This window comes from Narcine bancroftii, chromosome 1 (assembly GCF_036971445.1).
Source record: "Narcine bancroftii isolate sNarBan1 chromosome 1, sNarBan1.hap1, whole genome shotgun sequence".
Lineage (NCBI taxonomy): Eukaryota > Metazoa > Chordata > Chondrichthyes > Torpediniformes > Narcinidae > Narcine > Narcine bancroftii.
This window is the reverse complement of record NC_091469.1, coordinates 131,322,859-131,338,393: the sequence shown is the minus strand read 5'-3', so window position 1 is coordinate 131,338,393 and position 15,535 is coordinate 131,322,859. Positions and strand designations below refer to the sequence as shown.

The 15,535-nt window shown below is 41.4% G+C and overlaps 1 protein-coding gene across 1 annotated transcript in view; it reads right to left on the bottom strand.

The window, feature by feature from the left end:
* Positions 1–15,535, bottom strand: part of LOC138744298 (EF-hand calcium-binding domain-containing protein 6) — a 93,482-nt gene that overhangs the window by 25,061 nt on the left and 52,886 nt on the right. Inside the window, exon 12 of the mRNA XM_069900238.1 lies at positions 2,845–2,955. Coding sequence (XP_069756339.1) covers positions 2,845–2,955 — 111 coding nt within the window. The remainder of the gene's footprint in view (positions 1–2,844; positions 2,956–15,535) is intronic.

Here is a 15,535-nt window from a genome sequence, read left to right as displayed (position 1 = left end):
CACTCGGAGACAGGATTAAGCGACTTGCTCTTTGTGAAAGTATTAATATATGTGTTTACTTGGAGCACCTCGGACTCCAAGCAAAGACAATGTAAGGATGCAGGTGTTGAGGCTGTCAGCCACATTCTAGGAGAATAAAGCCGGAACTTTAGTCCATTTGTTATCTTGCGACCCGATTCGCGCAAAGCCTCAATCCAACGAGGAACCGTGGGCAAGAACCGGTGGACGAAGCTCAGCAATTTAGCGAAGGAGTTAGAGAGATGCGACCAGGGAACCGAGAGTCATCGCGAGGAGGGGGGGCTTTTGTAAAGGCCACGGAGAGAGAAGTTTTACTTCCAACCTCCTCTCTTGCTGAGAATTATCCCCGCAAAACAAACACAACGTGGGCAATTTATACACGGAGACATCTCGATGCAGTTTCCCAAGGTTGCAGCCGAAACCTTGTCGTAACGGCGCAATTCTATCTGTCTGCGGAGGACGCGAGGGTCGGCGGAGTGCAGCGGGGGGCAAGGCGCGCCGACTTGGTGACACACTGAATTCTAAGACGACCAGTAGTGAAGAATTAATAAAGGGTGGAAAATCTCAGCCCATGTTTCTGTTTTAAGGATTGCTGACCCAAAGCTACAGCCCAGTGGGGACCCTATGTCAAACACGAGCGAGAGGGAAAATGGGAATAAAACAGCTCAGCACGATACAGGGAGAGAGCTGAAAATCCTCAATGTCACACGTATGCGCACACCATGTGGAAGAGGGAGAGGAAATTAAACGCACACACAAACTCTTACACACACACACTCACACACACACACTTACACACACACTTACACACTATCACACATACACACACACACACTCACACACACACACTCACACACACACACTTACACACAATCACACACATACACACACACAATCACACACACACTTACACACTATCACACATACACACAAACACACACACACTTACACACAATCACACACATACACACAAACACTTACACACAATCACACACATACACACAAACACACACACTTACACACAATCACACAAACACACACACACTTACACACAATCACACACATACACAAAAACACACACACTTACACACTATCACACATATACACAAACACACACACACTTACACACAATCATACACACACACAATCACACACACTTACACACACACACACACACACACATATACAAAAATATATAAAACACACACACACACATATATATATTGGGGGATGGAGGGGAGAGAGAAAGAGAGAGGAGATAGTCTCTGGACAGGGACACGCCGACTGCCACCCGAGTAGCGATGGGGATGTTGAAGAAGGGATGAATGGGAAACATTGGCAGAGATTGAGGTTTGTGGATGAATGTGGAAATGTAGAATGGTTGTTTCTTTTTTCTCTGTTTAAGTTGATTGTTGTTTCTGGGGTTTTTCTCTCTCTCTCTCTCTTGAATCGACTTAGGGGGACAGGGAAGTCAGTGTGGGCGGCTCTGAAGAAGCCCCTCTCTACAGCTGCGGCTCAGAGGATTAAGCAGCTTCATCCACAAGGCAACATTACACAAGTAGCCTTTGAACAAAAGTCATGGATACTATTAATGATATGGTAATCCTTAATCGAGCTACCTCCCAGTAGTGGTAATACTGACATGGGAAGAATATCTAAGTCCTGGAAGCAGCCCGCGACAACACTGTGCTATTGTTTACCAGAAGCTCGACCACGACTAACTTTTTTTTTCCAGCATTTCTAACAGTCACTTTTCCCCCTTTTTAATAAAAAAAATGGAAAACTCGTGCACTGCATCTAAATCGGTTTGGATTTTAGTTCCGTGGTTCCCACACACGTTTAATATCTTCTTAGTGTTTGTTGCACCAGCTGTTTACTGGATATTTTTACATATTAAAAAAATAAGACCACACAAAGGCAGAGTCTAAGACTTTTGGGAAGATAACATTAACGGTGGAAGAATATTTTTAAACATTTATGTATTTCCCATGTTTTATAACAGAAGCTGCCTTCAAATTGAAATTGCCTTCAACTTGATAATCAGAATAATTCTGAGGTTTGGCATCTTAATACTTTATATCAGGAATATTATTCCCATAGGATCCCACAGGATCGTGAAATAAAGTATTTTACATTTAATAAAGAGTCATCCAAATGAATTTAAAGTCATTGTAGTTGCTTTGAAAGGAAAAATGCCTCTTGCTGCAATCTGTTCTAATATTTTAAAGCACTGCTCTTCTAATGTACTTGGAGGACCTATATTTTTATTTCTGCTGACTTCCTACTACAACAGCTATGCTCATAATTACAGTCACTGTCCATTGTCGGATGTGATTGTAACAGTTTTATACTATTTCAGACATGTTGTCTTAATTAATATAATTAGACAAGATTGTAACAGTTTTATACTATTTCAGACATATTGTCTTAATTAATATAATTAGACAAGATGGTAACAGTTTTATACTATTTCAGACATATGTTGTCTTAAGTAATATAATTAGACAAAGAACTATGATGGTATATTACTCTTCAAAGACATTACATTTAACCTTTGCATTATAATGGAATATAATTTAAAAATATAATTTGAACTGCTTTTAAATTTATAGCATGATGTTGAAAAGATGGATTGTATGCAGAGTACTGAAACCATCAGAAGTGCAGTTCACTGTTTCCTTGGATAAAAGTTGAACAGACTTCAAATAAGTAAAGCTGTCAAACAGACATTTGAAAGAAAAATAGTGTGTGCATTAACAGGGTGCTTATTAGAGTTAAATATGGTTTCCGTGACTGTTCACAAAAGATCCAAAAATTAAGCCATACCTAGAGTCAAACATGGCCATGAATTGGGGGTAGCGGACATTTCCGTCTTCATCAAGGGGAATTCTGTCAATGAGCAGCTCAAACTCATCATCAGTAATCTCCACACCAAACCTGCAAAGAAAAGAGAAGGAACCAGCAGTCAAAGAGCAAGTTCACTTTCAGGTCAGCACGACCCACAAAACACTCGGCATATGGCAGCCGTTAACTTTTTGTTACAGAATCTGTCTTCAAGATCAAGAGCAGCACATGAATATCAGAGGTTAATCAGGGTTTTGATGGCTCCAAATCTCAAAAAGAAAGAAATTCTACCAGGCAATCCATCCGTAAGTTCAGCACATCTGATGGACGGAGATCCATGCTACACAGCCAAACAAGTCAAATGGGTTTATAGACTATGAAGTTTTTTTTTAAATTATTACAGCTAACCACTCATACTAACTTAAACAAGTGAACGATGAAAAGGATTCTAAAAGGATTTTAAGCATGTTACAAAAAAAATGGGAAAGTAGCCATAGATTTTTGAAGACCTGTCCAAGATATTTAGACATAGAACATAAAACAGTACAGCAGAGAAACAGGCCTTTCAGCCCACAATGTGGGTGCTGACCATGATGCCAAATTAAACTAAACCGCCTGTCTTCACATGTCTACATTTCTCCATTCCCTGCATTTTCATGCGTCTCTCTAAACGGCATTTAAATGCTACTGTCATGTCTGCTTCCTCCACTACTAATGGCCACCAGCAAAATTCCTGTGCTACATATCTCCTTCAAACTTCACTGCCCACTTCCCTTAAATGCACGCCCTCAAACCCGTGTCAATTTTACCCTGAGGGGAAAGATTCTAAGTGTCTACCCTATCAATGCTTTCCATAATTTTATAAACCTCTATTTGGTCACTCCTCAGCCTCTGATGTTCCTTGGAAAATAACCCAAGTTTGTTCAGCCACTCCTGCAGCTCAAACCTTCTAATCTAGTTCTCCCAACTTCTGAAAAAAAGAATTGATTGATTTAAGAAGATAGCCAAGTTTCATCATAATATTGATGTAGTGTTAAAATTGCTAAGAATTATGGGTAGGCATGTTTCCATTCTTGCCACTTCACCAATGAGTTAGCATATGGTTATTCTGATCATGGACTCAACTCCACTTTCCAACCTGAATCCTATACACACCAAAAAACCTGTCTTCCCCAAAACAGAAAAGGTTGGAAATACACAGTAGGCATAATCTGTAAACAGAAAAAAAACATAGCTAACATTTCTCATCAACGAGCCTCTCTACCATAATAAAAATGGCCAAAGTAATACTGACCTTTATATCTAGATGTCTAGAATTTCAGGGGTTAAACCTGAGCTTCAACATCACAAACCTCTACTTATATAAGTAGAGGTTTCCATACACAGGATACTGCGCACATTTCTGGATATCACACTTTGGAAGGATGTACATGATTTGCAGAGTGGATTTTGCAGCATGGTCCTGAAGTTGAGACTCAAATTGCAGGAGGATTAAACTTGAAAATTATTGATTTGTTTTAACTGAAAGGCTAGGAACAGCAGTTATTCCTGTGGCTGGGAAGAATGGGACTAAGGGAGAAAAAAACATGACTGCTAGTGCAAGAATCTTGAACAAACAAAGAGGAACTGGAGGAGCTCAGCAGCATTCATGGAGAGAAATGGACAGACAACATTTTGAGGCATCACCATTTTTCAAGACTAAGGGAAATGGTTACAGAATAGAGCTAAGCCTTCCCAAAATGAGATCAGGGGAGCACTTGCATTCACAGAGGTTAGTCATGGTTTGGAATTCTCTTCTGAAATTGGAACCTGTTGCTTGGTCAGGTGTTCATTTTAAATCTGAGAAGTATAGATTTTTGTCAACCAATGGAAAGGAGAAAAATATATTCCATATCTTGGGTTTAGATCATGTGATAATCGTGATTGGATTGAATGAAAGGTCCTTTTGGCCAATCACAGAAATGCAGTCACCACAAGAGCAGATCCCAGGTTGTTGGCCTTGCAAAAATTGCATTTGTTTGACATAGGGTCTTCAACCTGAAACATTAACTCCATTTCTCTTTCCACAGATGCTGCCTCAGTTGCTAGTGTTTCCAGCATTTTCTTTTTACTTCAGAATTCCAATAACTGCAGGGTTTTTTTTTTGCTTTCATTCCTCTGCCTTGAAACTTAAGTTACAAGACCATAAGATCTGATTAGTCCCTAAAAAAAAACCATTACATGTGAGAAATTTTATCCCTTTAGATATACCTCATTGGAGATATTAAAATGGACAATTATTTTTTTCTGTTCTTTTTTTCCTGCACATCTTTCCTCTCTCTCTCAAACCAACCTTTAAATAGATGATAGGTGTTGGAGTAGGCCAGCCCACTGAGCCAGCACCGTCATTCATTTAGATCATGGCTGATCTTCCACTGTCAATAGCCTGTCCCTGTCTTCTCCCCATAACCTTGTCCACAAGAACTTTAACTCCCTCTTGAACTTATCCAGAGAACCTGCCTCTACCACCCTCTGTGGCAAAGCATTCCACAGACCCACAATTTTCTGGGTAAAAAAAAAACTCTCTGTTCTAAAGGGCCTTCCCTGTATTCTTAAACGATGGCCTCTCGTCCTAGTCTCCTCCAACATCGGGAACATGTAATTAGTTTCTATCATGTCCAATCTCTTAATAACTTTATATACCTCAATCATATCTCCCCTCATCCTTCTAAATTCAAATGTATACAACCCCAATTTATCTAGCCTGGCATACGTAAATCCTGCCATCCCGGGAACTAACCTTGTGAATCTACGCTGCACTCATTCAATAGCGAGAATGTCCCTTCTCAAATTAGGAGACCAGAAATGGACACAATACTCCAGGTGTGGTCTCACCAGGACCCAGTACAACTGCAGAAGGACATCTTTACTCCAACACTCTATTCCCCTTTTGTACTTGAATTTATCTGCTCTAATTTACACTTCTTTCTCCATCTGCTGTTTCTCAATCCTTCAATACAGTTGTTTAAGTAGACACCCTGTTGTGTGTCCTCTTCTGTTAACCACACAGATTACATATTCAGCAACTTGGTGAATTAAAAAATTGTTTTGCACTGGAATATGCAAGTGCAACTCAAATTAATAGGAGCTGCTAAATGCCCTACTTCTGTGAAATCTGGCCTTTTGTTTCTCAGATACTGATCCAGCTGCTTTGCAATTCCAGATTTTTATCTTGTTCCTCATCAAATGATTGGGTGATGCCACACATGTTCAAAAGTGAGATAAACACATTAAAAGACAAAAATTCAGGAAGCTATTGATACAATAGCCAATATCTGTGATCTTATCATGAACTCTACTTCCTAAACAATGATTCCATCTCTGCCACTGGAATTACCTGAAGTTGAACCATAGTTTTTGCAGCTTTGTGTTCATATTTGACCTTGAAATAATATCTGGACCTCATTTATGTATCATCGGAAAGACCATCTATTTTTTACCTCTGCAATGTCCCCAATCTCTGGCCCTTTCTCAGTGAATCACCTGCCATATCTCTCCACCACACTTCGATTCCCTCAGGACTCTGGCCGACCTTCCTACTTTCAAGTTTATTTGTCAGCTGATTGTACTAGTACAACCCAACAAATCAGTGTTCTCTGATCCATGGTGCAGACAGTGCAAAACACACATACAAATGAAACATAGACACAAACTCTCTGTCTCTCTTTCTCTCTCTCTCTCTCTCTCTCTCTCTGTCTCTCTGTATCTATCTACTGGATGCTGTGTGTGTTCTCCCTGATTTCGGGAGCCCTCTTTAAATAAATCCCATTGATGGGTAGGAGGGAGACCCCAGTAATTCTTGCTGCCATCTTAATGATCCTATGAATTGACCCACTTATCCGATGCTCTACAGCAACTGTACCACACTGTGATGCAACCGGCAAGGATTGCTCTCAATAGAGCTCCTGTAGAAACTTGACAGATTACTGGCTGGTAGCCTTTCCCATCTCAGCCTTCTAAGAAAGCGCAGTGGCCGTTGAACCTTCCTGACAAGTGATGTTGAGTGACCCAGATGGGAAACTTAAATGGACTCCGAGGAACTTGTTGCTCTCCCCTCTCTCCACTAGCAAGCTATTAATATGCAGTGGAAGGTGGTCATCTCTGGTCCTCCTGAAATCCTCAATCATCTCTCTTCTTTGTCTTACCTATGTTGAGATTCAGGTTGTTATTCTCACACCACTTAATGAGATTTTGCACCTCTTCTCTGAAGTGCGACACATTTGTTGATGAGGAGCCAACTACTGTCATGTCATTTGCAAACTTGCAGACTTGATGACTCTTGGACCTGGAGCTGGTGTTGCGGTCATGGGTCAGTAGCGTGAACAGGAATGGGGTGAGTACAGAGTGGGCACAGTTCAGCATGACGGTGCTCAAGCGGTGAGCTGAAGTCAATGAACAGCAGCCTGATCAGCTATGAGATGTTGTTCTCAAGTGGGTCAGGATGGAGAGAGGGGAGGAAGCTATGGCATCATCAGTGGTACAGTGCCTTCTATTGGCAAATTGAATGGGTCCAGTGTTTCTGGGAGGTGCGCCTTGATACATTGCACATCAGATGTTCGAAGCATTTTATAATGGTGGAGATTAGTACAACTGGGTGGTAGTTATTGAGGCTTGTTACTCTTGCCCTCTTTGGTACTGGGATCATGGTGGCTGCCTTGAAACTTGCAGGGACAAAGGACTGGTGAAATGATGTGTTGAAGATCTGTGTAAGGACCTCCATCAGTTGGTTTGCATAGTCCTTCGGTATCCGGCCAGGAATGTTGCCTGGGCCTTTTGCCTTGTGTGGGTTTCACCCTGGATAGGATTCTCCTCCCCTCAGCCGAGGCTATACAAGGAGCCTGTTCTTCAGGGGGACACAAAACATTTTTCGGCATCAGCTTGTTCTTCTCAGCGAACCGTGTGTAGAAAATGTTCAGTCTGACCAGAAGGGAGGTGTCGCAGGATTGCTTTGTGATCAGTTATTGTTATTATTCCTTGCCACATGTGCTTCATTGTTGCTGGCATTGCACAGCTGACTATGGATCATCTGCGCTTACCCATGCTTTGTCTTCTGCATTGCCCAGGAGAGTTGGCTGATCATTGTTCCAACTTGTCTCCTGTCCTGAAGACTACATATCGCACAGTGAGAAGTGCCCAGGCCTCTCCAACCAACCCTCCATAATTGTGGGGTCTTGGCCAATTCTACAGCTTGTGTCTTAATTTTCTTCAAGCCTGTTCAGTGCCCATGCTTGTACATGCTGCTGAACTTTAGCTTCTGGTTAATGACCTTAAAGTATTTAACCCTGTTTTCAAGTTCTTCTGTATTCTGGTCCTCTTCCAACTCTTGCTGTTTCCTTGAACATTTTTGGTTGTGTGATCATCCTCCTTTTAGTTGACAGTCAAATAAATCAGTTCAGTCTCTTTAGCTTTGTAGTTTGTGGGCAGTCCCTCAGGATAATTCATTATTTGCTTCTACTCTAGTTTTGTGGACTTTGAATCTCATTGTGGGAGCAACATGATCTTTCATAGACGACAGGAAGGGTTGGTTGGGTAACTTGTGGCCTGCACTTTCCACTACTTATGTGAGGTTTATGTGTGTCACTAAGACACTCGTACTCAATGCCATCCTGAATGCTCCATTCTCCATTTTGAGTAGTCACAGTCCAGATGTTCCCAGAAATGAATGGGGATGTTGGATTTCTTTAAGGAAGCTTACAGAAAACTCCACAAAAATTAAATGGATTAAATCCTGCCGTATCTGATTTGTGTTTTAGATGTAGATCTAAGGTTGGAACATTTTTCATTCAACTTGGCGATGTGCTGAAGTTAGACAATTTTGGTTAGGGATAGGTAATTTTTTGGAATGAATTACAGGGGTCAAATTCCAACAGGACCCGGTTATTTTTATTAAGACTATAAGACCAAAATTAAAATTAAATATCTATGAAATTGAATTTGCATTCATTGCTTTAGCAGTTTCTAGGAAATGTATAGCAATTATCATGGAAGTCAGAAATAGATTTAGGCGTGGAAAGATGGCACATAGAACTTGGCAGATGTACACCAGTAGAGAAAATTAAATAATCTGTGAGATAAATATCATTATTTTTGGAAAATATGGAGCCCATGTTTACAAAATTTTGGTTTGCATGTAGGATTAACTCTCTGAAGACCTCACTTCTTGGTAACCCCCAATGTTTTATTTTCTTGGCATTCTCCGGTTTTTCTTTTTCTTTCTTTTCTTTATTTCTTCCTTTAAGGTTGGTGGGGGGGGGGGGTGGTTGGTAGGGAGGGAAGGTGGGTTGAGGGGGATGGGAGGATATGTACCACATGTATAACTTATTTTGAAATAATTTAGAATTGAATGTAATTAATTATTATTGTGGTTTAAAAATTTCTAAATAAAGTATTCAAAATAAAAGGAAGCTAACAGCATCTGCCTGAATCCTTTCCTCTCTCCACCTCTCCCCCCATGATGGAGCTCAGAAAACAATATTATCGAAGTCTGGTGTCAATGGTGTGGCCTGTTGAATGTGAACAACTGAATGTAACTTAGGCATCATTGCTGGGGATGTTCTTCTGGGAGAGGACACTGACAATGGTTCATTTATCCTTCTTCTGAATTTGGATGGTTTTATGGAGACGGCATTGATGGCATTTTCCAGTGCATTGAGATCCCCACTGTACATAATCCAGGTCACAGGAGCTTATTATGAGAGAACAGTCTAGTTTTGCCCAGGTCTGAGGTCTTGATCCTTAAACACTCTTTCCCTCAATCGCCAGAGGCTTCGTTGGGGGATTGAAGGCAGTGGCAAATTTCATTATCAATGCCTGCCTTCTTAAAGGAGTGGCTTCTGAAATATAGAAAGGGGTCCATGTTTTGCAGAGCCACACTGTGAACCTTTATAATCAGAGCAGAGTTCTGCAGCAGGGGCAGATTGGAAGAGGACCTTTGCTTGTAGATGTTGAGTCTACGAGCTGTCCTCTTGTATACAACGATGAATGAGCCAACTATGGCTTGGAACTCAGTCTGTGAGCATGCAGAAATAACAGCAATATCTGCCTGCTGCAGCCTGACTCCAGAGGTTTGGTTGACTTTGGCTCTGGATTGTGTTTGCTATAAATTGAAGAGTTTTCCATTCACCCTGAAGATTAGCTCCAACTCGTTGGGAAGTTTTATTGGTGATGAGGGGCACCACTGGGGTGAAAAAGATTGAGAAAACTGTGGGGAAATGACATAGCCTTGATCGACAGCTGCCCTTTGCTGTTAGAGGCAACCCCCTCCCCCACACCACACTCTGCAGTTTTACGTTTCTTTGCTTGCTTGGAGCTGAAACACCAGCTTTGTTTCTCTTCCCACATAGGCTTGATATTTCCAGAGTCTCATATTTTTATTTTAGATTTCCAGCATCTTCTGGCTTTTTTGCCTCTTCACGTCCCTGTCACTCTGCCTTGCCTGCCCACAATTTGTCCAGCAGAGGGAGGCAGTGTTTCAGAATTTAAATTTGTTCTTTTGGAGGAGTGTGCAGTAAAAGTGTACAGGTACTCCCCGACTTACGACTGCAATTGGAACCAAAGGATCGGTCATATCTCAAGATGGACATAAGTTGGAATTTTGACCGCACACGTGGAATACCGAAATCTTAAAACAAACCTTTTAATCAAATGTTGTATTGGACAAACTATAACAGGGATAAAGAGCACGTGAGTGCCAATGTGCGTACTTACTTTGTTAGTCGGTGTTCCGGGGTCCATAGGCTGGGCACGGCCATCTTGATTCCTGTGCGCATGCGTGAGTCTTCAGTTGGTGCATACGCAGTGGGCTCGCGTATTGGAGTTCGGTTGGTGAACGCAGGAGAGTTAAGCGCCCTGACAATATTGAATTTGTGCCCTTAACTCTCACACATGCGCCAACCGAACTCCAATACGCGCACCCACTGTGCACAGACCAACCGAAGACTCCCACATGAACACAGGCTTTTGGACCCCAGGAGACTGACTAACAAATTAAGTATGCCCTGCATCCATGTTAAAGTTTGTCAAATACAACATAAGTAGTGTAAATTTTATATTTTTTTCTTATTTTTAAAAAAATGTGGTCATATGTGCAGATGGACACAAGTCACATAGGTCGCAAGTCCAGGAGTACCTGTACATGTTGTAGATATGAGTTTGGATGATTATTGGGTGGAAGGGGTGCATTCCCTCTTGCTTTCAGCTTTGCACCTTTAGGGTCTTAGACCTGGCTTTATTCTTCCCCTCTTTCAGGGTCTCACCATATTTTGTGAACCAGCTTATTGATTTCTGTCAGAATTCTTTATGGCTGAGGATACAAGAATATTTTTCATAGGAAAATCCACCTTCCACCCAGAACACTGCATTGGGAGTTGCCTTATGTAAATGAGTCAAGGAAATTTCACTGTCAGTCAATGGCAATGGAAAGCAGTGTAAGGCAAGGTAAGGTACATAACTACTGCTCAAAGTGACTTCTCTGTTTTGATAGTAATTCCTCAACATGAAACATCAGCTCTGTATTTTACTCTGCAGATTCTACCCCATCCTGTGCATACCTCCAGAATTCCAGTCTTGGAGTTTGGAGGTTCAGGATCTGCACCATCTTCTTTCAGAACAACTAAAAAACACTGAACACAATGGAAACATAAGGAGGTACAAGCAAGAATCGGCCATTCAATATGGTCATGGCTGATCGGCCCAGCTCCTCTTCTGTACTACTTCCCTATACCCATACATTCCTGATCTTTCAAAAGTGTATCCATCTCCTTCTTTCAACATCTCCCATGATCTTTCCTCCATCTGGAGTGGGAGAAGAATTCCAGCGACGCATCACTCAAACAGATGTCTGAGGATTTCATTGTATACGCACTGAAATTAATTTGCTTCTTCCATCATTTCATATAAAGGAGTTTCTTAAAAATAATGACCTGAACTGTTGGTTTGTAGCAACTGAATAATGTATATTATTTCCTGTCAAATCAGTAATCTCAATGAATTCTTCCTTTCCCCAGTTTCACAGTGGGACTTCTGTCAGCCGACACTTGCTCCTCTCAATTGCCTCCCTTCCATTCCAGACTTACTCTTGACCCTTGGATAATGGACATTCCCCTACTTCCACACTGCCTCTCCCCTGTCCCTCACCCACCCCAATCTTGGGGAAGTATAGGAAAGGTAGGAGTTACTATAATGGCTAGGAATGTGGCTTCCTTTCCTTGCTTTTGGTGATGTGGCAGTAACAGAAGTGTGGCATCACTCAACAATATAAGGCATCATTCACAGGGATGCAGGTGGAAAGTAATGACATTGCAAAATAAATGTGGCCAATCGTTAAATCTGCATTTTTAAAAATGTCCATCAATCAAGAGATGAAGGAGAAAGTTAACAACACTTTGAAAAGTAATAACAAATGCTATGTTTTTGATGTTCTTTACCTCTCAACGTGGAAACAAACCTTCCAGAGCTAGGCTACCAACAAATGCACATTTCTTGACAATCGAACATGCTCAGCTGACGCGAGCCATTGGAGTACCCAGCTGCTTTTGGAAACTACTCTCTACACTGGATCTCAGAATAAACTCCTTTTTTAAAAACCCTGTTGTCACTGCAAAAGGGCTAACAGTGCCACCTAGTGGGGGGATGTGGGAGAACAACATTATTTATTACTTGGACCCTGAGGAACTATCCACTGCAGTGGTTCTCAACCTTTTTCCTTTCCTCTCACATACCACCTTAAGTAATCCCTATGCCATTGGTGCTCTGTGAAGGTTGACAATCACTGCTCTAGACCTAATTGTTGCTGAAATATTTTGCTTGGAAAAATTGTCATTGGCCCATTTCTTTTGGAGTTAAGAAACCGTGCAGATAACCACATACCACCTTGGCTGAATGGGAGAAGACAGAGAGTGGTAGTGGATGATTCCTTCTCAGGCAGGAGGCCTGTGATTAGTGGTGTGCCTCAGGAATTGGTGCTGGGGTCATTGTTGTCAAAATCAATGATTTGGATGATAATGTGGTAAATTGGATCAGCACGTTTTCTGAAGACACTAAGATTGGGTGTGTTGTGGACAGCGAGGAAGGTTTACAAAGCTTGGAGAGGGATCTGGAGCAATTGGAAAAATGGGACAAAAAATGGCAGATGGAATTCAATGCAGACAAGTGTGAGGTGTGCATTTTGGAAGGACAAACCAAGGTTGGACATACATAGTAAATGGTAGGACACTGAGGAGCGCAGAGGAACAAAGGGATCTAAGAATACAGATACATAATTCCCTGAAAGTGGTGTCATGGGTAGATAGTGTTGAAAGGAAAGCTTTTGGCATCTTGGCCTTAATAAATCAAAGTGTTGAGTACAGGAGTTGGGATGTTATGGTGGGGTTGTATAAGATATTGGTGAGGCCAAACTTGGAGTATTGAGTGCAGTTCTGGTTGCCAAACTACAGGAAGGATATCAGTAAGATTGAAAGAGTGCTGAGAAGATTTACTGGGATGTTGCTGGGTCTTCAGGATTTGAGTTATAGGGAAAGATTAAACAGGTTAGGACTTAATTCCTTAGAGTGAAGAAGAATGAGGGGAGATTTGATAGAGGTTTACAAAATTATGAGGGGAATAGGCAGAGTAAATGGAAGTAGGCTTTTTCAACTTAGACTGGGAGATAAACATGAGAGGACATGTGGCTTTAGGGTAAAAGGTGAAAGGTTTGGGGGGAACATTAGGGGGAACTTCACTCAGATAGTGGAGGGAGTTTGGAAAGAGCTGCCATCTCACATGATAAACGTGGGCTCATGCTTAAGTTTTAGGAATAAATTGGATAGCTACATGGATGGGAAAGGTCTGGAGGGTTATGGACTGGATGCAGGTCAATGGGACTAACAGAATAATGTTTCAGCACAGACTAGAATGGCCGAATGGTCTGTTTTCTTTGTTGTAGTTTTCTATGGTTCTAATACATCAGCAGAGCAGTTAACGTAGTGCTGTTACAGCGCCAGTGACTGGGTTCGAATCTGGTGCTGTCTGTAAGGATTTCAAAAATTCTCCCGTGTCTGCATCGGTTTCCTCCAGGGTCTCCGGTTTCCTCCTACCCTTCAAATCTTCTGGGGGTGTAGGTCAATTTGGTGTAATTGTTACCGTGCTGTACTGTATGTTTAAAAATAAATTTAGAGGGGATCTGGAATATTTGGCCTGGAGACAAACACTTGAATTGCCAAGGCATTGAAAGCTTAAGTATGGTGGTATGTGAGTGAAAAGAAAAAGTTTGAAAACCACTGCTTTAATCGTACCTAATTGACTCGTTATGTGCACTGTTTCATAACTCCAAAGGAAATGGGCCAATGACAATTTTTTTCATGCAAAATATTTCAGTAACAGTTGGGTCTAGAGCAGTGGTTCTCAACCTTCCCTTCCCACTCACATCCCACCTTAAGTAATTCCTTACTAATCAATGAGCACTTATGGCATAGGGATTGCTTAAGGTGGGATGTGAGTGGAAAGAAAATATTTAAAAACTACTGGTGTAGACAGATACAACAATCAGCTTGACACGGTGCACTGAAGGCTCTGTTACTGTATTGTAAGACATTTATCATTATGTCTCTAAGTTGCTGTGCACAGAGTGCACAGAGGGGGAGCAGTGAGCATGATGACACTCTCGAGATGAGTCGGACACAACGTCAATTCTGCCTGAAAATTACCCATTGCACAAGTCAATTTTCAGGAGTCACTGGGCTGTATAAACATTGTTTGGTAGTTTGCAGCAGGGAAATTATCAAAATCTGGCAGTAAGTAAACTCTATGATAATAGATCACTCCAGGGAAAATAAATTCACCCAGAGAGACTTGAAATGAAAGTTAATGTCATACTGAGGCAATGCTGCATCGTCGAAGTGGTTCCCTTTCAGTCGAAACATGAAACTGAAGTATGCATCTGCCTTCTAGACAATATGTATCCATGAACTGACATTACCAGAATAGATAATCTGGTCACTATCACTGCTGTCGGATGGATCTTGGTTTCCAGAAATTGTATATATATTTATGCAGTAATTTAATTCCAAAAATTCTTAACTGGATGTGAGGCACTTTCGAAAAATCTGAGAAGGTGGCTGATGCAACAAGCGAGACCTTAAGAATCCCAGAGTTTCACACCACGGAAACAGACCCATTGGCCCAACTTGTCCAAGTGATCTGCGCAAGCTGGTCCCATTTTCCTGTATTTGGCCCTTAACCCCCAAAATCTTTTCTGTCCATGTCCCTATCCAAATATCATTTGAATATTGTGATTGTCTCTGCCATTAGTTTCCTCTAGTAGCTCATTTCACATAACTACAATCTGTATGAAAAGGGTTCCAACCCAGGTCCCCTCTCTCACCTATGCCCTCTAGTTTCTCCTACCCTGGAAAAAAAGGTAATCACTATTTAACTTGTCTATGTCCTTCATGATTTTATAAAACTCTATAACATCCCCCCTCAGCCTTCTGTGTACCTGGTTGAAAAGTCCCAGCCAATTTAGGCTCTCCTTATAATTCAAGCCCACCAGTTCTGGTAACATTCTTTCTTTGTCTAGGCATCAATGCCACTTCTTTCCCCCCTAACTATCCAACACCTATCCCCTTCACCCATTATCTAATACCACCATGAAGCAAGA